General features: G+C 46.8%; 1 protein-coding gene across 2 annotated transcripts in view; it reads left to right on the top strand.

Moving 5' to 3' along the window:
• Window positions 1-24,708, top strand: part of SFT2D1 (SFT2 domain containing 1) — a 222,664-nt gene that overhangs the window by 141,349 nt on the left and 56,607 nt on the right. Inside the window, exons 4-9 of one of the 2 annotated variants that reach the window (XR_015296488.1) lie at window positions 8,926-9,007; window positions 10,127-11,017; window positions 17,892-18,038; window positions 18,279-18,535; window positions 18,816-20,564; window positions 21,436-22,612. Coding sequence is in view for 1 of the 2 variants with exons in the window: in XM_086925296.1 (XP_086781422.1) it covers window positions 8,926-9,007; window positions 10,127-10,162 (118 nt within the window). In the remaining variant the exon portion in view is untranslated. Of the gene's footprint in view, window positions 1-8,925; window positions 9,008-10,126; window positions 11,018-17,891; window positions 18,039-18,278; window positions 18,536-18,815; window positions 20,565-21,435; window positions 22,613-24,708 lie in introns of those variants that run through there. The other variant, XM_086925296.1, reaches the window with a different exon arrangement.

Genomic DNA, 24,708 nt, shown 5'->3' with positions numbered 1-24,708 from the left:
GCCGTATGCTCAGACACATGACCACAGTCACAAGCAGTCACTCTTATACAGCCATGCAAATATACACATACAAACACATAATCAGATATATGCAGATGCACAAGCAAACACTAAAAAGCAGTTGTTGTGACTTCTTTTTTTAATGAAAGAGTTTTGTCATTGATTGGCAGTTTTATACTGCTGTACTGTTTGATGATGGGTGAAAATGAGTTGAGGTGATGGATTGGTCAGTGAAAGCATGAATGAAGGATTGTATCTTTGAATGGCGAGTAAATACAAGTTGAGATGGCTGGATAAATAGAGGAGTATTTGAAGGAAGAATAGGAGAATCTCTCCATGGATAATTTAAAGGGCATGATAGTGACTGCATGCATGGATATTCATGCTAGTGCTGAGAGGCTATTTTCAACTCCCTCCAATGCATTGTTTTTAACCTTAGCAGGGGGACCCTGGAATAAAACAGTTTTTTGGGTACCCCATAGTATTTTTAACCCACTTTGTCACTTGTCCCACATACCTGCACTCATCAGCACAGCTTTTTTACATAAAAAGATCTCTGTCAAAGAGCCCTCTCGCGCCGACCCCATGAGGAGCAAATACCCGATGATGAAGCAAGACACCCTAGCAGGTGTGTTAGAGCACTACTTCCTAAAAAGGAAGATCCCCTTCTGATCATCTGTGGTTTAACCAGAACAAGGTCTAAAGTGATTGACAAAAGAGTAAAGTACTGAGTATGTGAGTCTCAAAGGGCAAATATGTTTTTATCTGCAGCTAGTTTCTTCCAAGATTAAGTTTTCCGCCAAGTAGCTCATCTAAACTGCGAGCCCCCCCCCCAAACTGCATGCGTCCATACATTCGGAAATATGAATGTAAGATGAGCTCCAAGCAGCAACATAACCACCAGCCTTCAGTTAAATTAACACTCTTTGAAAAGGCAAAGTAAGTTTTCAAGCCATTCTTGGGTGCTGGCTATGGGTTTACACGTGGTGAGATCAGAGAAAAAGTGGTCAACTTTGATGAAACTGTATTGATCCACGATAATGAAATTATGATATTTCTGGTGTGAATGTACAGACAGAATTTGTTTTTGTCAGTCTAACAAAAAGAATAAGCCACTTATGGTGTTCTCAGATGATTTGACTCCTGTAGTTCCTGCTGCCAAAATAAGATCACATGATGCAGTAAAATCAGCAGGAACCATTTGAAGAAAAATCCTGAAAGATATGATTTTGGACTTGTTGACAAATTTTGTCTTGCCCCCGGGCTCCGCAAATCACGGGAGTCAATAAAATTGCCTGATTTTGTCTTAGCAGTTTTTACATCATAGTTTAATATCAGCAAAATAACACTGTTGCAAACTTAAGTTCTTGAGTTTGGAACAGAAGCAGACCTTGATAATGGGTTTGAAGATTAAGCGAAAAAGTGCAAGACATCCCATGAACCGACAGGTTTATGCTGTGCAAATGTATTGTCTTTTCCAAATCATGTTTTATGAATTATGTCACGGCAAAAAGAAAAAACTCTGCTACACATGATGACTGCCTACGCAATCTATGACAAATGCAAAAGTAGAGTCCTAATCACTTCAATGAATAGGTTTGGTGTATCAACAAGTTATGACATAATACGGAGCAAGAACTTGCTAGAAACTCATGCTGTAAAATCTTGTGAATCCAACAGCACACCACTGCCAAGTCACCGGGAAACGATTTGCAATTTCTGCTCTTGATGATTTTGAAGACAGCTTTTCTTTGTCTGGAACATCCAGCACAGATGATACAGCCATAATGCTTTTTCAAGCGTGTACCACTGAAGTAGCTGCTGGAAAACAAGCTTTGTTAGCTGCAAACATATAACCCACTGCCTTGCCAACATGTGCAAAATCACTGCAAGCCATCAACACAACCCAGTCTACCAGAAAGTTTCAAAGTGGCTGGGGACATGAATCTTTTTCTATCTGATGCTGTGGACCGCATAGCTTATTTACCTGAATTTATCAATCAATCAATCAATCAATCAAAAACATTTATAGAGCGCACTACTCACCCGTGAAGGTCTCAAGGCGGTGGGGGGGTGAGTTGCTGCTACTGCTCGAGCAGCCAGGTCTTGAAGTCTCCTGGTCCTGGGTCTGTCGCAGGTGGATGGGTAGGGTGTTCCATGACTTGGCGGCGAGGTGGGAGAACGATCTGCCGCCGGAGGTCGTTCGGTGGATTGGTGGAACGGTGGCGAGGTCAATGGAGGGAAGCTGGTGGTTCGGGGTATAGAAGGTGAGTCATTTGTTGAGGTATGTTGGTCCGGCGTTGTGGAGTGCTTTGTGAGCGTGGGTGAGGAGCTTGAATGTGATCCTCTTGTTGACGGGCAGCCAGTGCAGGTCTCTCAGTTGGGCAGTGATGTGGCTGTGGCAGGGGATGTCGAGTATGAGGCGTGTGGAGGCATTATGTATTTGTTGAAGCCTCTTCTGTAGTTTGGCGGTGGTTCCTGCGTAGAGGGTGTTGCCGTAGTCCAGCCTGCTGTTGATGAGGGCCTGGGTGACCGTCCTTCTGGTTCCGGTGGGGATCCATCTGTAGATCTCGCGAAGCATGCAGAGGGTGTTGAAGCAGGAGGGGGAGACGGAGATGTCTTGCTGGGTCATTGAAAGTGATAAGTCCAGGATGAACCCCAGGTTGCATGCATGGTCGGTGGGGGTCGAGGCAGCTCCCAGTGTTGTCTGACACCAGGAGTCGTCCCAGGCAGAGGGGGTGGAGCCAAGGATGAGGACCTTGGTTCGGACTGAAAGATGAAGAAAAGCCAGTTCGTCTGTGGGCTGGAATTTATTCTCTGATCTCTCAGAATACTGACCCATTGAAGAAGGTTAGGTTTTTGCATGTAAGACAACATCCAGTCACAAACTGGCAACAGTATATATAGCTCTAAAAAAATGTTACAAAATGTGCATGGTTAGCTTGAAGACCTGCCAATTGTCTGCGATGAGGGTTTTTTCCATATTGTAGCTGACATTTTTATGAGCAATCCAGTAGGTTTTGCAGTGTGTATAAAGTTATCTCAGTGGATGTGGCATAGACAATGCACTTAGTGAGGCTGAAATCATTGGAAGCAAAACTGTCCAGTCAGTACTGAGCAGAACTCATTATGTTGGTTCATTGCAAGTTACACTCATCATATCTGAGGGTATAGAACCATTGTGTTGGAATGCGTTCTGTAACAAGAATGACAAATTAGGTTTTGCATATCTTATCTCTGAAGTGAACAAGGCACAGGGTGCACTTCATTCAAAAGACATAATGCAAAGCCAAGCAATGTTAGGTACACTCCGTTCTAAATGAGAAAACCTGAAAAAACAAGTCTGTAGAGTTTGTCAAAGAATGTAAAGAAAAATCACAACTTTGCATGTACTGCGGAAATGTGTCAAACATGTCAGCTCTAGTGAAAAACTGGATACGTGCAGATCAGGAAGGTGATTGGGAGCTGCATGTGAAGATTATGGAGTCACTTATGACTGTTTTTTGCTAATTTGTTTGTGTGAACTACCTGAGATATGGGTCTTCGTATTTGGAAAGAGTGAAGAAGCTAGAGGCGAAAAAAACATACCGCTATAGAACATTCATACAAAGACATTTTGTGGTGGAAAACAGAGAGGGCAGGTTCAATGCTGTGGCTCCAGATATGAACCTGGAACAGGTGATCTAGAGATCACAGAAAAGCTGCTAGGGAATTGTTGGTCAGTAAAAGTGAATATGTTGCTCATTGGCAGCTAGTCTACCATGAAGTCCTTTCTAAATGCAATGTTTTCGGAGAGATTAAAAATTCAAAATTATTGAACCATTGTGAAACTGTTCCTCATCACATACTTGTGGGAAAGAGAAAGGAATGTTTTAATAAACATGTTAACAGTAGCCTTCATTTCATGCAGCAGAAAGTAAACCCCTTTGAAATTACTCAGCCTGTGCGACTACATAACTTTGTGACCAAACAGTATGTGGATAACTATATAAAGACACGTTTACCAGATGTCCTGGAACATGGATCAAAACTATACGCAGAACTGAAGCAGAGAAATTTGTATTGAAATAGAAAATGCTGTTTGACATTTCTAATGCTAACTTTCCATGCTTTAATTGCCATTGTAAGAGTTGCATCCAACCAGCCACTACGAAACAAGTTACAAAAAGCCAACTTTCTCAATCACATAGAGGGGTGGTTGTAGCAAAAGAAAGGGGTGAATTTATCAAGGACATTCTTTCGTATGATCTTCTTCCAACAAATGCATTTGATGGAGAGACTGCAACCAAACTAGGGAAGCACAAACTTGTTCAAGAGCTCGAAAAAAAAACTTTCACCCGAAGAATTGTTATTCGAAAAGGTATCCTCATTGAAAACTGCTGTTATTGTGGACGGTGTCACAATGGCGAATGGTCAAGTTTTCATCTAGGCAAAACATCGGAGAGGTCGTTCAGACTTCTACAGATATCAAAGTCAGTGTACACCTTGCAAGAACTGCACATTGTCTTTGACCGTTATCTTGAACTATCTGTCAAAGAAGGTGAGAGAATTAGATGAATGTCTAAAAGTGGAACAATTGACCATGCCTGCATCAAAAACCCATACCTGTGCAACTTAATACATTTTGGATATCAACATCGAAGAAGATTAACTTGGATATGGCAACTCTCCAAAACATTGCTGATGCTTCAGTGAACACAGAATTTCCCATTATTGCAAGTGTAATGATTATCAATGGGAGTTGGCGCCTGCAGAGAATTTCAAAAGGTACGGGCCATATTGTTCGTAAATTAACAGCAAATTGGAGGAAGCTGACTGTGTTGTGCCAGATGTGGAGTGGGCTGTTCGAAATGGCTCCTATCGAGTCATTGTACTGTCAAATGACAAAGATGTTATTATTGTGCTACTTAGATTTGTTGCAATGTTCATTAGTCAAGATTGTCAGAGTTATGTATATTCTATGGAACAGGTGAGCAAAGACACTTAATCCCGCTTCATATTCTGTACAAGAAACTTGACCCGGAGATGCCCAGTGTTCTTATAAAAGCACATATTCTTACAGGTGATGACACTATGAGCAAAATTGCAACAACGCTTGGAGCTTTAACTGCTGAACCTGTGAAGCTTCTAGAATAATTTGCTGGGACAGAAGAAGAATGTGACTTTAAAGACATTTAAAAATACTTTGTGCATGTGTGGAAAATGAGCTCTGACTGTCACACATTTAACTATCTTCTGTAAAGTGAGTTGAGAGATCAGCCTGCTAAGTGACCTTTCACCGACGTCATATTATGTGCATGGAGACATTAAAAGAGCGTGAATATGTGTAAATGTTTAGGGTTATTATGTCTATGTATGCTATGTCTCTGAAGCTTGTTTTGTGTTTAATAAAAATAAAAAGTCTATAAAAAAATGTTTTGGGTCATGCATATGTAGCGAAAAATGTGTGCGAATTTGTTTGGGAAGATATTGATGAAGTGCTAAAACCTGTTAAATTTCTAAAGCCTTTCCCCCAGAATTTACACGTACATGTACTTGCAAAACCTGTGCTACAAAAAGATGACCCCTGTCTATATGCTCTTCTCAACTGTTTAACATTCTGCAAATGTACCACAAGCGATTGCCGAAACAAATAAAGTGAAATAAATAAAGTGAACTATGAAAAGTTGTCAAAAACAGGAGTGACATAATTTTTTTCATACTCAGAACATAAACTTAATTTGGTGTATACATAAAAGAATTAAAAAACATTTTTATTTCATTTCTACATATGTCTCTTCTTCCTTCATTATAGCTGCCATTTTGGAAAATGGTGGAAGGATTGCTCTTAGGAGTTATTTTCTGTCTCTATAAGACTACTTAACACCCAAAACCTATGTCGTGACATCAACATTAAATATAGAGGGCTCATGGTTCCTGAAATATTACATCACCTGCTACTTATTTGGCCAGTATCAGCAATGTCTACCCAAGCTAAATAATAACTTCTCTAATGATCCAATTACACAAATCAAAAATCAAAAACTCTGGACAACATGTCTTTTACCAAGGTATATAAGGGGGCCGGGATTATCAATGGCAAAGTCAAGTTAGCAGTTTTAAACTGCCCTTCCAGTCTGCAGTGGCAGACTGGGAGCTATGTTTTATTTTGTGTACTCCTGGGGGAACAACTAGTGCTGCAGTCCATGGGAGACACTTCAACCGCCAGGACTTAGGTACTCATGGTACCATATACTAAGGATTTATAAGTATGATTTGCTATTTTGAACATCCCCCCAACTGTTATGCCTAAACATTGATTTTCATATTGCAAGTATGTGACTGATTTGTGACAAGATTCCTGACAGTGTACCACATTTGATGTTTTTTGTTTCTTAACACCATCGATGCTAGTGTTATTTTCCTCCTGTGCTGGAACTTGAGATTCCCCATTGTTCATGACGAGCTCAGCTCGTCATGAGTGTATGGAGGTGTACATCATGACGAGCTGAGCTCGTCATGAGCGTCCAAGGAGTTAATGTATAAGAAAATTTGAAAATAAAGATTAAAAAAAAAGGATTTACAAGTAAGTCGAGGAATGCTAATTGGGGATATGCCAACTAAAACTACAACATTTTAAGGGTCGGAGCACATGTACTGAGACCTGTTTAGCAGGACTCAGGGCATTTCTGAGCCATTACACCAGTACCCAGTAGTCAAAATGGGGGCAAAATGTACAAGGGGTAAACCTGAAAAAGCCTGTTTCATACACAACCCCCCACCAAGCTCAGACATACAGGAGAACTCAACATGACATTTGGTAAGTCTCCTTGAATGTTCAGTGGGGAAGGATGTAGGGAAACTGGTGGACCATTGCAGGGCCTGCTCTGCTTTACAACCTTCTACCAGGGTCATTCCCACTGCGGAGCTGACCTACCACAATTATGACCAGTTGCAACCTAAATTGAGCATTGGCTAGGACTGTATCTGCCAATCCTTCCTCCACCCTTTAACTTGGACATTGTGGTACCTACCTAACCTAGCCCTACCTTAGTTAGGAAAATACTTAGCTGACCCAACTAGGTCACCCAACACTTCAGTGACCCCACTGTGACCAACAGGATCAGGGGACCCACCTTACTTCATTCATGGGGTCTGACCCCCCATGCTAAGGGTAGTACTTCCACACAGGCAATCGCCCAACAGAGGGCTATTGCCTTCTGTGAGTGCCCAAAACAACACCCTGAGCCCTCCACTGACAGGTGGATGGGCTATATTAGGGGCTAATGTGAGTTCTTGGGGCCTCTCCAGATTTTCCCAGTGGAGAGCTACCACCTCAGGTGGCAGACACCCTCCTTCCACTCCATCCTCTGCCAGGTCAGGGGGTACACACTGAATCTGAGCAGGTGTCTGTCTCTCCAGGACTTCTTGGGGGTCAAGAGGGGCCCACCAGGGCCAGTCTTGGGGCCACTCCCTACTTAGTAAGGAACCCACAGGCGATCTACCCAAGAGTGGCCTTCCTTTCCCACCATTATCTTTTTTCTGTGGCTTATGTCTCTTAACTCTATGGACAGGACCTCTAGGGTCCTTGGGACAGGCAGCACCCTAGGTGGCTGCCCTCTCTGTGCTCATACCAACCTCTGGGAGGCCATTGCGTGGGGACAATTTAGGGGAGGTCAGGACTGACTACCCTATGTCAGCTAAGGGTACCCCATACCTCTAGGCACACTGACGCCACAGGGTGGTCACTGACCTCACCTGGTGCTACCCTAACAGTTGAAAGCTACTAGGACCTCATCTGAGGAGTCCTCCTCAAAGGCTACACTAGCCACCCCAGTTGCAATGTTTCTCTTGGGGCACACCCCATCCCCTCTGTGGTGCCCTGACTGCTGGAAGTCAAATCACAACCTCTTCTCCAAGAGTTTCTTCAACCTTGGTCCCCACTACTCTGCTTGAAAGAGGTGGGCTGGGGTTTGACTCCCTCCTTAGGGTGCTGGGGCTCTGAGGGAACCTCTTTGGTAGGTTTACTACCTCCCTCATTTCCCTTCTGTTGTGCCTCCCCCTTTCTTGGGATTCCCTCCCACCCCCCCCCCCCCACCCAGTGCCAGCCTGCCTGCCTAAACTATAAAGTGCCCGTCTCCTAAGTGTAACCTATTCGCCCTTCAAAAGGCGGCCTCTTTGCGAACACCAGTAACACCTCTTTACTTTAGGGAACCTACTGTGTCCGTTCCTTGGAGACGTTAGCATGTCTCCCCAGCCGGGCAGAAAGCTGTTTGCAGGACAAGCCCCGTGTACTGCAGTCCCATTCAGAAATTAAATGGGCTGGGTTGCCAGCCTGTAACTCTGTGCGTACCAATGTGCCTCCTAGACTTTCCAAATTTAAAACCACTCTTTAGGGTTTTTAATGCTGGAGCTTGTAAAAGTATGGATTCCACTTTTTAACAGACATACCCCTGCCTTAGGGCTCCTTAGGCAGGGGTATGCCTTAGATACATTAAAAAGGAGGTTTGGGTTTTGTCATGACTTTAAATGGTGAAGTAGAGTTAGCAGTTTTAAAATGCCCTTCCAGTCTGCAGTGGCAGACTGAGAGCCATTTTTAACCTTGTCATACTCTGTGGGAACTTCAAGTGCTTCAGTCCACAAGAGACACCTCAACCTACAGGCCCTAAGTACCATAAGTCGGGTTATGCCAATTGGGGATAATTCAACTAAATATATAGCATTTTATGGGTCAGCACATGCACTAAGTCCTGTTCAGCTTGGCTCAGGGCATTTCAGACCCATTTTACCAGTACCTTGTAGTAAAAATGGGGGCAATAAAGAGTGGGAGGGGGCCTGCAAAACTCATGTTTCCTTACAAACACCAAATACAATGTTAATTAAGTGGCAAGAAGTTCACCGACTTGATTAATCACCTTTGTCCAATTTTGTTTTCTTCTCTGATAGCACTTGTTTTCTGATGGGACCTGTCAAGCAACTTAAAAAAATGGTTGAGCCAACCAGATTGATTGCTACAATAGTCGTGGTGGTATGTATTCCTTTTTCACTTTTCTTTTGTGAAATGATTTTCTTTTTTTTTTTAGGGGGGGGAGATTTTCTTTTTTGTATCATGTTCAAGTTTAAACCAGTGGTTTTACAGATACCAGGACATTCTTAAGTACGAAAGATTAAGCTCCAGAGAGATTGATTTCGCGTAATTCCCCAACTGTTTTTCTTTTGTTTGTCCCTTTGGGTGCGTCTTGCATTTGTAGTTATCTTTAAGCTTAAAAATATACTACAATATACTTATTTTCTTAAAAATAAGCACACGCGCAGCGCGCATGCCTTGTCTCATTCTTTCATTAACATATTTTTAAGTCTAGATATTTCTATAGGCTTCTAATCTTAAGCCACACAGGCCTTGTCTTGCTTCAGAAGGCAGTGTTAATAGTAGTCAGTTAAACAGAAAGGTCTAACACAGTGAACGAAAGCAGGGTGTATTAGACTCCTGCTTCTTTAATAATGGGCAAGTGTTTATCTGGTTATCCCCATGTCTGCTACAGAGTTATCTCCCACTGTCACTTTCCTACACCTTAAAATTATAATATTGCTCTTTCAGGCTCATCTTAAAACTGTAGTCTGGACCCATTTTGAAAGCTTTTTCCAGGAGCAATTGAGCTAATGATCACTAGGGCTTGTGAAATTAGGTCACTGCTATTAATAGAATTGTTTCTCCTACAACAGGTATATTAAATCTGCAGCGTTATTCAGATATATAATTTGCCTGATAATTGTTCATTATTTTTTAAATCTGTGTGGAACAATAATGAAGGGTGGACCAATATGGACATTTGAAACAGTTGAATGCCGGTCTTACAGGGCTGCAACCTCTAAAAATTGTGACTAAGTTGTTTTAAATTTCCAAGAAAGGTTTAGGATATTGTAGTATTCTAGTTGTGATGACTAGGGCATTGTTTTGCAACAGAACGCAAGGTTACTTATGGGGCATTTCAATAACTGTATGTTGAAACTGCAATAGGCTTTGTGTATAAGTTTGTTTGATTTTATATTGAGAAAATTGTTTCTTACTATTATTTTTGCTAGAATATTTGCAGTGCCTACTTCAAATATAATTTGGGTTCACTTTCCTTTGTTTATCTTTATCTAGACCTGCTTGGTGTTAACTCTGTGTGCTGTATTTTGGGTAAGTGAAATGCATGGATTGCACAGAGGTTTCATGTCTTCTTGTCTTGATGTTAAGTAATTCTTTTAAAGTTGAGGAACATTTTAACTTCTACTCATCACAGGTTAAGGTACCAGGGGTTGGATTATTATGCATGTTATGATTTTGAGAAGGTAGACTCAAAACAGGATGCGACACGCAGTAAAAGTTCTGCAGTGCTAATTTGCTCTTTCCATGATATATACTATATTAATTCAGAATTATCTGTCTACTCCTGTTAAGTTGCTAGACAGCAACTATTTTATAGAAGGTTTGAAACCAATGTTTTTATATAAATGGACCCTGATTTCGCTATCTTGCGGTTTGTAGCTATGCTTCTGTAGTAGGGGATCTCTGAGTATAGTCATAATCATGTGAATAGTCCTGCCCATGTGCGTGGACCCCGGGGCAATCGAAATAGTCTCTTAAGTTGTCCTCTTCTGCAATCCTGCATAGACACTTAAGAGAAAATCAAAGAAAAATAATGCAGCCTGAAATTAGCAAGGCTACTCTGGCCAGTACTTCATCCTGAAGTGAAAAAGAATAGCCAGATAACACTGAAATTTAACATTTTACTAAGTTTCACACATAGAGCAACTCCCCTTCACAAAAATCCTTTGTCATGATAGAGAGGAAGGGTTGGACAGACAAGCCCCATAGGCTGCCAATATGTGTCTGTAAATGGATACCATGCGTTTAAGGAACCCTCCGAAGACCCTCTGTATCCTATGATGCACAGCCAAAGGCTAGTTACTTTCAGTTCTTTTTTCCGGCTCCTGCTAGCAGGACCCTGGAGCATTGAGCTCTACCTTTAGTGGTATATCTTCAGATATTTGAGCTTTTTTTTTTTTTAAACCTTTATTGTACCTTACAGTTTCACACAGCTCTTGGCCTACAACCCATGGGGCCGGCCGCAAACTCGTTCTGGTAGTAGCGTATTAACAGGTTGAAGCCACAAGCTGGTTGTCTTGCTCTGGAAATGTTAATTACGAAGTAAATTTAAACGGTACATAGTTCATAATTGTTTGCTGATCTATACAGGTTTGATTTTCTATTTTTTAACAAAAACATAAAGAAATCACATTGCGGTCATCAATGATTAGTCAGTTTCGCATTAGCTGATTCTGTAAGCGTTCCCATTGTATACACCTATACAAAGTCCCGCAGAGCCGGCACACAATCGTAAGGCTGGGGATAAGTGGGCTCTCTTGAGTGTGGCTCTTCCGGGGTCCCACCCTTCCAGTCCCTCAAATCCCTGTCATCTAGGTCCTAGGTTCTCCCCCGTGACCCGTGGTCTCCCTTTCCCTTCTTGCCCCTTTAGAGTACTTAGTCCTCCTACCCCTCCTCATCTGATGTTAGCTGATCGTCCTCCAACAGGGGATCACAGATCTCTCCTCTGTACACATTCCATGAAGTCCAGATTTTATTCCATTTCCATGGGCAGGCACGGCTAGAGTATACCGCCCTTTCTGTTACCGTCACCCTGTCCATGTTCAAGCACCATTGTGTTTTCGTTGGTACTTCCCCCGCTCCCCAGCACTGCGCAATGTCTCGTTTTGCTGTTATCATGCCTAAAGTAACCCAGAGTTGGCCATGCCTGGACAAATCGTTGGGACCCCATACATTTAGTAGGCATTTTCGTGGCTCAGGGACCAGGGAGGTCTCAAAGGTCTGCGATATAGTACGCATTATCTGCGTCCAGTTTTCCTGGATACGTGGGCAGTCCCATATCGTGTGGAAGAACGTACCCTCCTTCCCACAACCACGAAGGCAATAGGGGTGTTGCGCTCTGTGAATGCGGTGCAGTTCGTCCTTGTGTACTATACTCTATGTAAAACTTTAAGTTGTACTAGCCTTAACCTCGCAGAGATGCCAACTTCTTTTGGCGACGCCAGCGCTTCATTCCATTCGTGTTCATCCATTGCGTTTATGTCCCCCTCCCATTTATCCTTCAATTGAATCATTGGATCCGGCAAGTTGTTAAGCAACTTGCGGTATGTAAGTGAAGTCGCTCGCTCAGTCATAAAATCTGTAAGGAGGCGATCCTCAAGCGGGGAGGATTCTGGCACCCCCGCACCAGGGGAAATGGCAGTGAGCAGTGCGTGACGTATCTGAACGTAGCGGTAAGACTCCCGTACTCCCAGGTCGTATAGTTCCCTCAATCGGTCAAATGGAAGTACCTCTCCTTTTTCCCATAGGTCTCCCACCATGGATATCTCTATATCGTCCCAATGAGAGAAGCCCCTGCTGTTCCTCAGGTTTCCCAGGGCACGAGAGTCCCACAGTGGTGTAAGCCTGGTTTGTGTTCCTTTCCACCCTAGCGCCGCTAGCGCTGTATGCCACAGCCCTGCGGTGAGTCTCGTGGGTCCTACCAATTTGCGCACTCTTCGCTGGTCATACAGCAGGGCCAACAGGCTATTTGTGCTGAGTTGCGCCCTGTCTTCCTGGAACGCCGGGTCATTTTGCGGGACATGGATCCACTGGTTAATGGGTTTCAGTTGTGCTGCCCAATAATACAATTTCAGATTCGGCAACGCAATTCCCCCGTCGAACCATCCCCTGTGCATTTTGGCCTGTGCAATGCGTGCCGGGCGGTTACCCCATAAAAGACTTGACACCAATGCCGCTACCCTCCTGAAGTATCCCGATGCCACCGGGTACGGTGTGTTCTCAAGTACATATAAGAAACAGGGCAGGGACATCATTTTATAAAGTGCCGCTTTAACCAGCATCGTTAGAGGCAGCCCCGCCCAGAACTTGACGTCCTGCTTAAGCCGCTCCATGGGTGGTGTTAGATTCTTCTGCATAAATTCCGTTGGGTCCATTGTAACATGGATACCCAAATACTTAAAGGAAGAGCCAGCTGCCCTTAAGGGGCATTCTGCGCTCAATGTCGGGACAGGGCCCTTCAGAACATACATCTCTGATTTATTCCAATTTAACGTATACCCCGCGATCTTGCCATGTTCATCACAGAGAGTCAGGAGTGCCGGCACCCCACGTTCTGGGTCCGTTAGGTACACCAGCATATCGTCCGCGTATAGTGAGAGTCGGTCCTCCCAGCCCCCCGCCCAGTGTATTCCTTTCAGTAGTGGCGTGTGTGTTTCAAAGTTGCCAATGGTTCCAAAGCAATAGCAAAGAGTAATGGTGAGAGGGGGCAACCTTGGCGGGTGCCTCTCCCCAAGGGGAATGTTCGTGAAATGTGACCATTTGCAACCACCTGTGCCACTGGTTTAGTGTACAACACCCTAACCCATGCTATAAACTTGGAGCCGAAACCCAGGCAGGCAAGGACTTCAAACAGGTAATTCCATTCGACTAGGTCAAAGGCCATCTTTGCATCAAGTGCCAGTATGACCGCTTGTTCAGGGATCGATTCCGCCCTTGCCAACACCCCGTGCACTCGGCGTAGATTCAGCGCCGTATTTCTGTGAGGCATAAAGCCGGATTGATCTGGATGTATGAGATCGAGTAGATGTGGCATAATTCGGGTGGCAAGGATTTTGGCCAGGATTTTAACTTCTGCGTTAAGCAAGGAGATTGGGTGGTACGAGGAGCAATCCTCCGGCGGTTTCCCAGGTTTGGGGATAGCTACTATGGTAGCTATTCTTTGATCCAGTGGAAGTTCGCCCTTCTCCTTACACTCCTCATACATATCTAGTAGGTGTTCACTTAGCCTCTCCGGCGTGGTCTGGTACCACTCTATTGGTATGCCATTTGGTCCAAGCGCCTTACCGGGCTTCAGTGTTCGTATAGCCATGTGTATCTCTTCCGTCGTTATATCTGCATCTAACTCAGCTGCTGCCTCAGGATGTATCGTCGGAGTCCCGATCTGTTCTAGAGTCGCCCTAGCCATTCCTGCTGATACTTCCCTCTCTGGGGTGTGGACCTCTTCAAAATGTACTGCAAGTGCCTCCACTATTTGTTCAGGGCTTGTGTGAACTACTCCTAGTCTGTCCCTCACTTGCTGGATACCTCTGGAGCTTCCCCCTTCCTATCCAGCCAGGCCAACATCTTACCCGCCTTATCCCCTACATCGTAAATCCTGTTCTGTGTGTCAGCTATTTGCCCTTTCACTTGATGTCGAACATGGTCTGTGTACAGTTGTTGTTGGAGGTGTAGTGCGTGTGACGTGTCTGGCGTGGGAAGTGTCTTGTGCGCTGCTGTCGCATCTCGCAGTGCCAATTCTAGCCTAGCCAGCTCGGCTGCCTTCTCCCTTTTGTAGTCCGTGATCGAGTTTATGGCTTTCCCACTAAATACCGCTTTATATGCCTCCCACAGAACCTCCGAGGAACGCACCGAGGCGACATGTTCCGTGAAATACTGTGTTGTCGCCATCTTGAGGGCCTTCCTGACCTTAGGGACCTTAAAATATGCGGCTTGTATGGGGTAGATTCCTTTACGGGACTTCTCCTGGGTGGAGACTGTCAGGGTGATTGGAGAGTGGTCCGATATACCTCTAGGATGGATGTCTATGGTGTCTACGTGCTGTATACCATCGCCCAGCTCTAGGAAGTAGTCGATTCTCGATAGACTGTTATGGACAGTGGAATGGAAGGTGTATTGTCTCTCTTGAGGGTGAGCATGTCGCCATATATCGATGAGACCCATAGCTGTCAAGAATCGTTGGAAGCGGGAAGGTCCCCCAGTCGGGGCCGTCGCCGGGAATTTATCGAGCTGCGTGTCTATTGTGGCATTAAAGTCTCCCCCAAGAATAACATCTCCCTCGGGAAGGGTCAGTAAAAAGTCGCCTAGTGCCGGAAGCTTCACTGAGTGAAGCGCTGGGGGGATGTACACCGAGACCACGGTGATGAGCCGTCCTTCCCACTGTCCCTGCAGGGCCGCAAAGCATCCCTGTCCATCAGTCTTGGTGCTTAGCGGAATGAATTGTGAGGACTTCTGGATTAAAATGCCAGTCCCCCGAGATCCTGTGGTAAACTCTGAATGTACTATCATTTTGTACCCTCTCCTGTCCAGGGCCTTGGACGCCCCCCCCCCCGTTAAGTGTGTCTCTTGCAGGAGCGCTAGGACAGGCTTCTGCCTCTTCAGTGCTGTTAGTACCAGGCCGCGTTTCACCTTATCTCCCAGACCTCTCACATTCCATGTCAGTATCCGTAGGGGGGAGCCTATTGTTTGTGGCTCAACCCCCTCCGCACTACGTGTCAGACCATCCGCCATATCTAGTCCTGTAGTCGTGTGTGTGCCTATCATGGCTTGTGGTCCGAACTCTTTGCCTCTGCCTGTCAGCTAAGCGACGCAAATGTAAAACCTCATATCTCGACCTTACTTGTGAATTTCTAACAATTACTAAACAACCCCCCCTCCCTGCCTCCCTGCTTGACGGACCTTCAACTGCCCGCCTTCCCAACTGAGCAGAGCGCTTAACCCATCCCACAACCAGAGTACTTGCATGTTGGGGGAGAGAATCTCCTCGGGCAGGCGGCATCCCTGCACTCTTCCAGGTGTCCCAGGCCAGCCTCCATTTGCGACAAATATGCACTTAGTTCAAATAGAAAAAACAGCAGCGTCCATTACTGCTCCGGGTATTCTTGGTTATTCTTCTCATTCGGCCTCAGTATGTTCTTGGGTCGGAGACCTGTTTGCTTCTTCTCTGTCAGATGTTAGTGACTCGGTCCGGCTGCCTTCGCGGCGTCTGTGGTTTGTCCTATGCGATCTGCGTGGAGGCCCTGCGGTGCGCCACCCCTCGAGCCAGTCCCTGGCCGCATCTGGGGTGTCGAAGAACCATACTTTTTTGTCAGCGACTACCCGCAGTCTGGCTGGAAACAACATTGAGTATGGCAGTTCTTTTTCTCGCAGCGTCTTTTTTTACCTCAAGAAACATCCTCCTCCTTCGCGAAACTTCCGCCGTGTAGTCTGGGAAAAAGGAGATCCTGGAGTAATGGATCTGGATGGCTGGTGCCACTCTGGCCGCCTGCAAAATGGCGTCCCTGTCGCAAAAGTTAAAAAGTCTTGCTAGTATTGGTCTCGGTGGGGCCCCCGGTTTCGGCTTCCCTCCTGGTACTCTATGGGCCCTTTCCACGGAGAAGAAGTGTGAAAGTCCCTTGGGGTTGAGCTGTTTTTTAATCAAATCTTCCACATAAAGGTCCATAGCTCCTGTAGCTTCCGATTCCGGAACTCCCAGTATGCGAACGTTGTTCCTCCGAGAGCGCCCTTCCTGATCGTCCAGCTTCTCCCTGAGTGATTTGTTTTCAGCTTGCATTTTCTCCATCTCCACTTGCAGCTCCGATACATCTTCTACCAAGGATTTAGTCACGACTTCAACTTGTTTCACCCTTTCATTCATTTTCTGGAAGTCCGCACGTATCAGGGTTACTTCTGTCGCCGTTGCCCCCACCGTTGCCTGCACCTGCGCCAGAGCACTCATCACGTTGTCTAACGTGACCTTCTTTGCCCCTTCGCTCTCCGCCGTTTTCCCCGTGGATTTGCGTTGTTCCGCCAGAGGGGGATTTTGCTTGTTGTAGGCGAATTTATCTAGCTTGGCTTGTGTAGAATTGTGTTTGCCTCCTCTGCCAGCCATGGTGATGACCCGACAGTCTGCTCACCTTCGAGCGGTGTGTCGCACGTCCAGAGAGGGGGGGTTTGTCTCCCACTCCTCACGTTTGGGTTCTCAGCAGCTGTCCGGTCTTCATGCACCTGCCCTTAAGTGTCGGGCGCCGGGTGCAGGTCTGGTTAAACCCTTGCTTATCAGGTTAGTGCGACCACCGCAAAATCCGCCTCAATTATGGCCCTCCAAATGATGTCCCCCACTTGGCCAGTTCCTGCTCCAGGAGATATAAAAAGACGTGTTGCAACAAGCCTGCTGCTCTCCTGCGTGACCCGTGTAGCTCCAGTCCAGCGGCCACAGGAGTATTTGGGCTATCGCTTCACCTCCTCGTCCCCTGAATTCTCTTCCCTGGCTTATGTGTGGGCCGAGCACTCCGTCCTTTCTCACAGCTATTTTACGCTGTACCGGAGTCGTCCTGCCTGCTGTTGCGCGAGTGCCGCCTTTTTGAAACGGGGGGGGGGGGGGGGTCGCCTGCAGTCACCCCGCGCCTCCATCTTGTCCCTTTCCGCTGCTCCCAGGTTAGGTCTCGAGGGAGAGATGTCCAGGTTATGCGGCACGCTCTCGGCCACCACGACGATGTTTCTTTTTATTCTGTGGCGCCAACGGTGCCTTCAATGCGGGTGCCAAGCCCCCGCCATGCAGTATTCACTCCCCTCGGTTTGCAGCAGTTCCATGGAGTGGCGGCGGCTCTCCCTGCATCACAGTGTTCGTTTCTTTTCTGCGTCGCTGCATCCCGCCTTGCACTTCCGCAGCGCCGTCCACATTCACAGTTCACGGGTGGCTCGCAAGGCTCACGCAGACGTTTTTCCGACTTTTCCGGATTACCTCCTCACTGTGGCCACTTCCAGGAGTTGGTCCCCGCCGAGGCGTCACTTCCGCCGAGGCGCCTCTTGTACCACGGCCCGCTGCTTGTCGGCCGTCGCCAGGCCCCGTCAGTCACGTCGTCTCCCTGCCGTTTCCCGGTGCTCCGCCGCTTCAAAATTGTACCGTGAGATGCCGCTCGGTCACAGGACCCGGAGCACCGCTTCCGAGCAGGGTATTTAGCGGATTTAAGTGTGGATTTTCGTCGGATGCCGCCTTACGCCGGGAGCCCCTCTAGTTTGCTGCCGCCATTGTCGCCCGCTGGCCACGCCCCATATATTTGAGCTTTTTTGATAGTTTGAGTCTTTCACTCGACGTCTGAGGCCTTTACCTTCCTTTTGCTGTCTTTTTGGGGCAGTTTAGCCACTGTTTTCTTGTCAAAATGCCATCTTTATTTGACAAATGCCCAGAATGTGGCAGGAAAAAGGCCAAGTCGGACTCTCACAGAGTTTGTATACTCTGTGTCAGCTGCAAGTCATTCTCCAGGAGGTCCATGCGTGACAGGGAGAAGATTTGTCTTCAAGGCCTGGAGCAGAGAAGGCAACAGGCTGCAGGTGGGACATCTGGCCATAGAGAGAGCCTTTCCTCTTCCACAACCCATGCGTCGGCATCTGGGCGGCTCCCCAGTCGAAAGAAGGCTCAGAAACAACGCACATCCCGTTCTACATCGAGGGCGTTGATGTCGAGGCCAGGTATGACTACCAAATGCTCCCCGTCGACCCAGGGCTCTGGGTCTAAATGACGTCGAAGATTGACGTGGAGGGGAAGGACGTCGAGCCCTCGGACAAGGTCGACGTCTTCACAGACGACGTTGACACATCATCGCTGTCGAACTGAGTCCAGGAGGCATCATTGCTTGCCCTCGAGGCGACGTCGCCATCGACGCGCAGGTCGCCGTCGCCGCTAAGTTCAAGGCTGTCGAGAGGGAAGTAGATGTCGAGGAGAAAGTAGACGTCGAGGAGAAAGTAGACATCGAGGAGAAAGTAGACTTCGAGGAGAAAGTAGTCGTCGAGAAAGTAGTCGTCGAGGAGAAAGTAGTCGTCGAGGAGAAAGTAGTCGTCGAGGAGAAAGTAGTCGTCGAGGAGAAAGTAGTCGTCGAGGAGAAAGTAGTCGTCGAGGAGAAAGTCGAGGTCGAGGAGAAAGTCGAGGTCGAGGAGAAAGTCGAGGAGAAAGTCGAGGTCGAGGAGAAAGTCGAGGTCGAGGAGAAAGTCGAGGTCGAGGAGAAAGTCGAGGTCGAGGAGAAAGTCGAGGTCGAGGAGAAAGTAGAGGTCGAGGAGAAAGTCGACGACATCGAGAAGCCATCGGAGCTCATCGTTGAGAAGCCTGTCTCCCTCTGTGGTCAGCATCTCCACGTCTGGGAGTTCAAGGTCAAGACAGCGTCGACGTTCACCGTCAAGGGGCACTGCTTCCAGAGCTTCCTCAACGAGGCCTGCCCGAAAGCAGAGGAGGGTGATTCATACATCGGACTCAGAGTACTCCAGGACCTATTCACCAACCAGGTCACTGGAATCAGCTCAGCCTGTGGCTCCTCGTCAGTCGCCGGGATACCTACTCCGCCTGCTCCACCTCCACCCCCGCCTCCTCCACCTCCGCCTCCTCCACGTCTGCCTCCGCCACCACCACCTCCTCTGGTGGCTCCACCTGTGCCAGTGGTCCCGACGGTGCCAAGAAGGCCAAGTTCTCGATCCCGGTCGAGACATCGCTCGCACAGCTGGCGCCGGTCTTGTACCAGATCACGCCGTCGTCATCGTCACGAGCGGTCACGCTCCAGATATACTAGGGCCACGGAGTCCTCTAGTGCAGGAGGATATTCACCGACTCTGACGGATTCCCCGCCTAAGAGGGTGTCACCGGTGGATGACATTACCACGTTCCAGGAGGTTCTGGTAAGGGGAGCTGCTAAAATGGGAATTGCACTGTCCGTGCCTGACCCTTCCACGTCTGTGATCTTCGAGATACTACAAAGGAAGCAAGTCTCTCGTCCTCTGCTGCCTTTGGTAACCGGTTTGGAGGAACCGGCGATGGAGTTATTCCTGACGCCTGCCTCAGTGAAGTCGGTGCCATCAAGGCTTCAAAAGAAGTACAGGTCCCCGGACTCTGACCCTGTTTTCCTGCGGGTGGATTCTCCTCCGGATTCCATCATAGTGGTGGCCGCAAAGAAGCAGCACGCTACGGCCCAGTCGACCACACTTCCACTGGACAAGGAGAGCCGTAGGCTTGATTCTGCAGGGAGAAATGTCTGTAGCACGGCATCTACTTCAATGAAGGCAGCAAGCTTGACTGCTCTCTTGGCCCCGTATGTCCGCTCCTTATGGGAGTCTCTCCAACAGTTTGTGGAACTCCTGCCTATAGACAAACAAAGGAGGTTCTTAATGAGGGTCTGATGGTCTCCAATCCGATTATCAGCATGGCTACGGACATCTCCTGGCAGCCCATGGTTAATGTCATGGTGTGACCCTGCGGCGCCATTCATGGTTGCATCTCGACTCCCTGAAACCGGAGGCCCAGCAGCCGATTGCTAATCTGCCATTCTCGGGTTCTGCCCTCTTCAGTTCCCATGCGGACGAGGAAATGGCTCGCATGAAAGCGGAGGTTGAGACCCTTAAGGCTGTGGGCTTGGAGAATCCTAAAGAACAGCGTAAGAGTTTCCGCCCCTACCAACGGTGCCTGGCGCTGTAGGATGGGACTGTTGCCGGTAAAAAAGTCACATGTTGCATAAAGTAAAAGAAGGGGGCATGTTTTACATCTAAGGTTATGACGTTAGTATTCAAAAGCTATATAAGCAAAAAAAGCTGAACACAAGGCATTATCCAACAGGGTAGTATCTCAATACTGGATGCTACATATCGTATATATCATATCAAAGTGTTGAGTAGAACTCCGAATTATGATGGTCTTCTATCCCAGTGTGGGCGTAGTCAAATGTGTGCTGGCGATTCCATGGCCTCCTTGATAAGAGCAAAAATAACAGTTGACGGACAGAATGCAGAACAATGTCATACATTCACCCCAGTACAGAGATCTGGGCCTAAATCCATCGTTTTTTTTGCACTCCACACCACCCCAGTTCAGACATGGCCATATGCAAATCAGCCTTGACCCTGTGCCTCATGGGAACAGTCCAGCCGAACTGCCAAGCCATGTCTTTCCTGGACCGGAATCAAGCATCCTAGGACCGGTATCTGGCTATCAGCCGCCTTCAGCCAGGATAGCTCTACACGCCACTGGAGTCAAGCTATCCTGCCTGAAGACGGCTGATAGCCAGAAACCGGTCCTAGGATGCTTGATTCCGGACCAGGAAAGACATGGCTTGGCAGTTCGGGCTGGACTGTTCCCATGAGGCACAGGGTCAAGGCTGATTTGCATATGGCCATGTCTGAACTGGGGTGGTGTGGAGTGCAAAAAAACGATGTATTTGGGCCCAGATCTCTGTACTGGGGTGAATGTATGACATTGTTCTGCATTCTGTCCATCAACTGTGGTTTTTGCATTTGTCACCCCAAGTGGGATGGGTATGCTCAGACGTGAGTCCCATGCTCTCCACACCACTGGAGTCAAGCTATCCTGGCTGAAGACGGCTGATAGCCAGAAACCGGTCCTTAGATACTTGATTCCGGTCCAGGAAAGACATGGCTTGGCAGTTCGGGCTGGACTGTTCCCATGAGGCACAGGGTCAAGGCTGATTTGCATATGGCCATGTCTGAACTGGGGTGGTGTGGAGTGCAAAAAAACGATGTATTTGGGACCAGATCTCTGTACTGGGGTGAATGTTTGACATTGTTCTGCATTCTGCTAATCAACTGTGGTTTTTGCATTTCTCCTTGATAAGAGCCCAAGAGATGCGTCTGGCATGGAAGGAAAGAAGACCATAGTGAGCAATACTACAGTGATGTGAGGGTGAACCCCGCGATGTTTCAAAGCACAGGGTCTAATGAGTGCAAGGACGAAAGTCAGGAGCAAATTGGGTAACAAAGGTCCATTTGGGACAATAAGTTTGAAGGGATTTACAAAAAAGAAAAAGAAAAAGTGTCATGTATCTTACCCAGTCAAGTGTCTTTTTAGCTGCTCCTTTTAATTATTGCAATTTTAGAGCAGCTGACACAGTCTGTTGTCTTTATAGATTATTCTGAGATTCAAAGCAGTTCTCTGTCTGTAAGCGAGTGGGCCCTTTCACCTACTAACGTCTGCCTTCAAAGATGTCACTGTGAAACCCATAGGTGGGATGGTTTCTGTTACTACGGTCCTACCCCTATGTCATGAAGCATCATTGACCTTATCCACTGTGCTTCCGACTGTGGGTTGTTGCAGAAGTTGGCTTTCAGATAATAATGCTCACCTTTAGGGGTATATTGGAGGGCCTTTGTGCTTCTATCTCTGTATGCCCTGTTAGTGCTGCCATAGCTTTTGTGAAGACTGTACCGTTAATGGATGAGAACAGCAAGATGCCATATATTGGTACAGTAAGAAGGTCTCTCTGCTTCATTAGGCAATGCATTCATCAGATCCCAGGTTGTAGCCTTGAATCACCGGTCATGTCTTTTCATGACGGAGATGACCTTTAGCTATGAAATAGGATAGGCTATTTTATAAGATTGCTTCTCTGCAATCTTTGCTCCTAATAGAGAGCTGTGTTTACGTTTCAGAAAGATAGATTGATTATGAAATTGTCACAGTACCCCTTTTGACCTTGCACATTCATCTCTAACATTCCACAATGTGCCGCTCAATGATTCCTGAGCTTCATTCTAGACTTTAGCCTCCATCATTTCAGTGCAACACTTCTATGACCTTCAAGTCCACCACACATATAACACTGCCCACACATACCGCTTTCGGACTGATGACACTCTCTTTAACTCAAACTTCACACCTACAGAAACAAACTCCATTCCAAACACATTTGGCAAGTATGCCCAAAACTACCCCTCCCCAAAACTCATATCATTATAACTTCAAAGAGTTGCATGCGAAACACCCCTCCCACGTGTTACAATAATATGTTCCCACACTGTGACCTTTTGCTGAAGTATCTGGTGTTCCAAGGAGCTTATGGCTGAAATGACTTTGGTGTCCAATCAGCCTGCATAAAAAGGTTTTGGAGTCCGCAACTCAAAAGAAGGGCTCTCTCCCCAGCAAGAAGATTTACCATGTAACTTTCAACAGATTCCCTCACCTTAAGGGAGGTGGAAGGCAAGGAATCAGCAGGCAAGTGCCTGAAGTGCAGACCCCCTTTTTAGGACTACTACACAGCTGAACATGTTTTAGTTGAGCCTATATGGTCAGATTTCCAGTGGTCCTTTATACTGGTCACCCCAACTAGGGCAAAAAGTCCCACATGTACAGAATACTCCATGCTTTTTAATTGTCATTGTCAGCACCCCTTTCTGAGGGTTACGGGGCACATAGGGGCTACTGATCCAGACTGTGATGTTTTAGGCCTTTTGCTCTTGGTGTCCTGGGGCCTGAGCAACTGGGACAAGTACCCCTTCTGCACTTGACTCTCAGTGGGAGCTATGGTCGAGCGGTCATAGTTCCCTTGGAGAGGGGATGTAGATGAAGGTTGGTGAGTATGACTCATAACTCAAAGTGCAAACGAACAATAAATAAATAAATCAAAGTCCAGTCCTTTACTCGTTTTTATAGAAAAGAAGTATTTTTATTTCCAACGCTACTCATGCATATGTAAATGGCATTCAGAAGCAATAACACAATCCCCCCCTTGAGGTCAGGGCTCCCGTAGTTATATGGCGAATCCATGTCACTTCCTCCTTCATGTAACATGTTCAGGGCTATTCCCCATTTACTGGTTGCTGCATCCAGGAATGCTAACTATTAGGCCTTACTCAAGAGTTCTCCTGTTGCCTCTTTAGGAATTAGTCAAAAATGTCTATGATACCGCAGCACCGTTAGTAGCAATCCTCCGGGGCATCAAAGGCCCGGCTCGGCTCTTAACCACTCTGACAGTGTGGCAAATTCAGCAGTGTATTGAGTGCCCTCTCATTGGGCGCTCGTGAGTTCAGATCCTGTACGGCAAAGTTAGGTCTTTCACAAGAAACAGCAAAACCTGGTGGAACAGCCTCTCTTTCGAGCAGCGTGAGTGATCTGTTCCAGTGATTGGAGCTGCTCCCACTATACAGACACAAAAGGTAAGTTGCTCTTCCCCCTAGCAGGGAGAAAGAGGTGCTGGTGTGATCCTCCAACTCCTGACTGGAGCTCTGCAAATCTGTCTAGGGAGATTTCCCTACTCATCATGTCTTTAGCAGACAGGCCTGGGCTTCCAAAATGGAACCCAGGGCCCCCCTTATAATGTACCTTTACAGGCACATTTTCTCAGTGTACATTCACAGCACACTTGCTGTTCAACACTAATACCTGTATGTGTTGTACTGTCCTATGTACACATGCATTCAGCACACACACACTCAGTCTGCACATATTGTTTAGCCCTGATCCTTTTCTATATTGAACCAGGATGTGCTCTTTTAAAACACACACACTTCCAGCACACAAACTCACCATGTGAGTGCTGCATAACACTTATCCCCTCATGTATTGTACTTCACACAACAAAATATACACCGAGCAAATGCTTTCATGCGCACGTACTGCACAGCACTACATCCGTCATGTATTCCTCTCAGGCATACATACACTCTGCGTATGTACCAATCGCATATGTACTACACAGTACTTACCTTATCCCTGTACTGTACCCTTCCCAGGCACACATACAACCATGCAGAGTCATATTCCTGTGCTATGCATCACTCCTCATCTACCTGATGTAGGCCAAGGTGAGTTAAGCACAAAGCAAAGGAAGCTTTTAAAAGGTGATTGAGTCTGTAGGCCTCACTCCAGTGACACAGGTTAAAAGGTCTTGTTTACTACTACTGATCACTACATGGTATGCTGCCACCACTGGCCTTTTGCTGCTTAACTCCTGGTGAAGGCGGTAGCCTTCCACCACTATGAAGGTAGCGTTTTGGGTGCCCCTCCCTTTCCAATAGGACAGCAATTTTTGAGGCAGACTGTCATGACACACAGGTATGATCTATGTTAGTCTAAATCAAAAAAGTCAGCATTAGGGATCCAGACAACAGTA

The sequence above is a fragment of the Lissotriton vulgaris genome, chromosome 6 (assembly GCF_964263255.1).
Source record: "Lissotriton vulgaris chromosome 6, aLisVul1.2, whole genome shotgun sequence".
Taxonomy (NCBI): domain Eukaryota; kingdom Metazoa; phylum Chordata; class Amphibia; order Caudata; family Salamandridae; genus Lissotriton; species Lissotriton vulgaris.
Note: the sequence above shows the minus strand (reverse complement) of the source record. Positions and strands in the feature narration are given on the sequence as shown.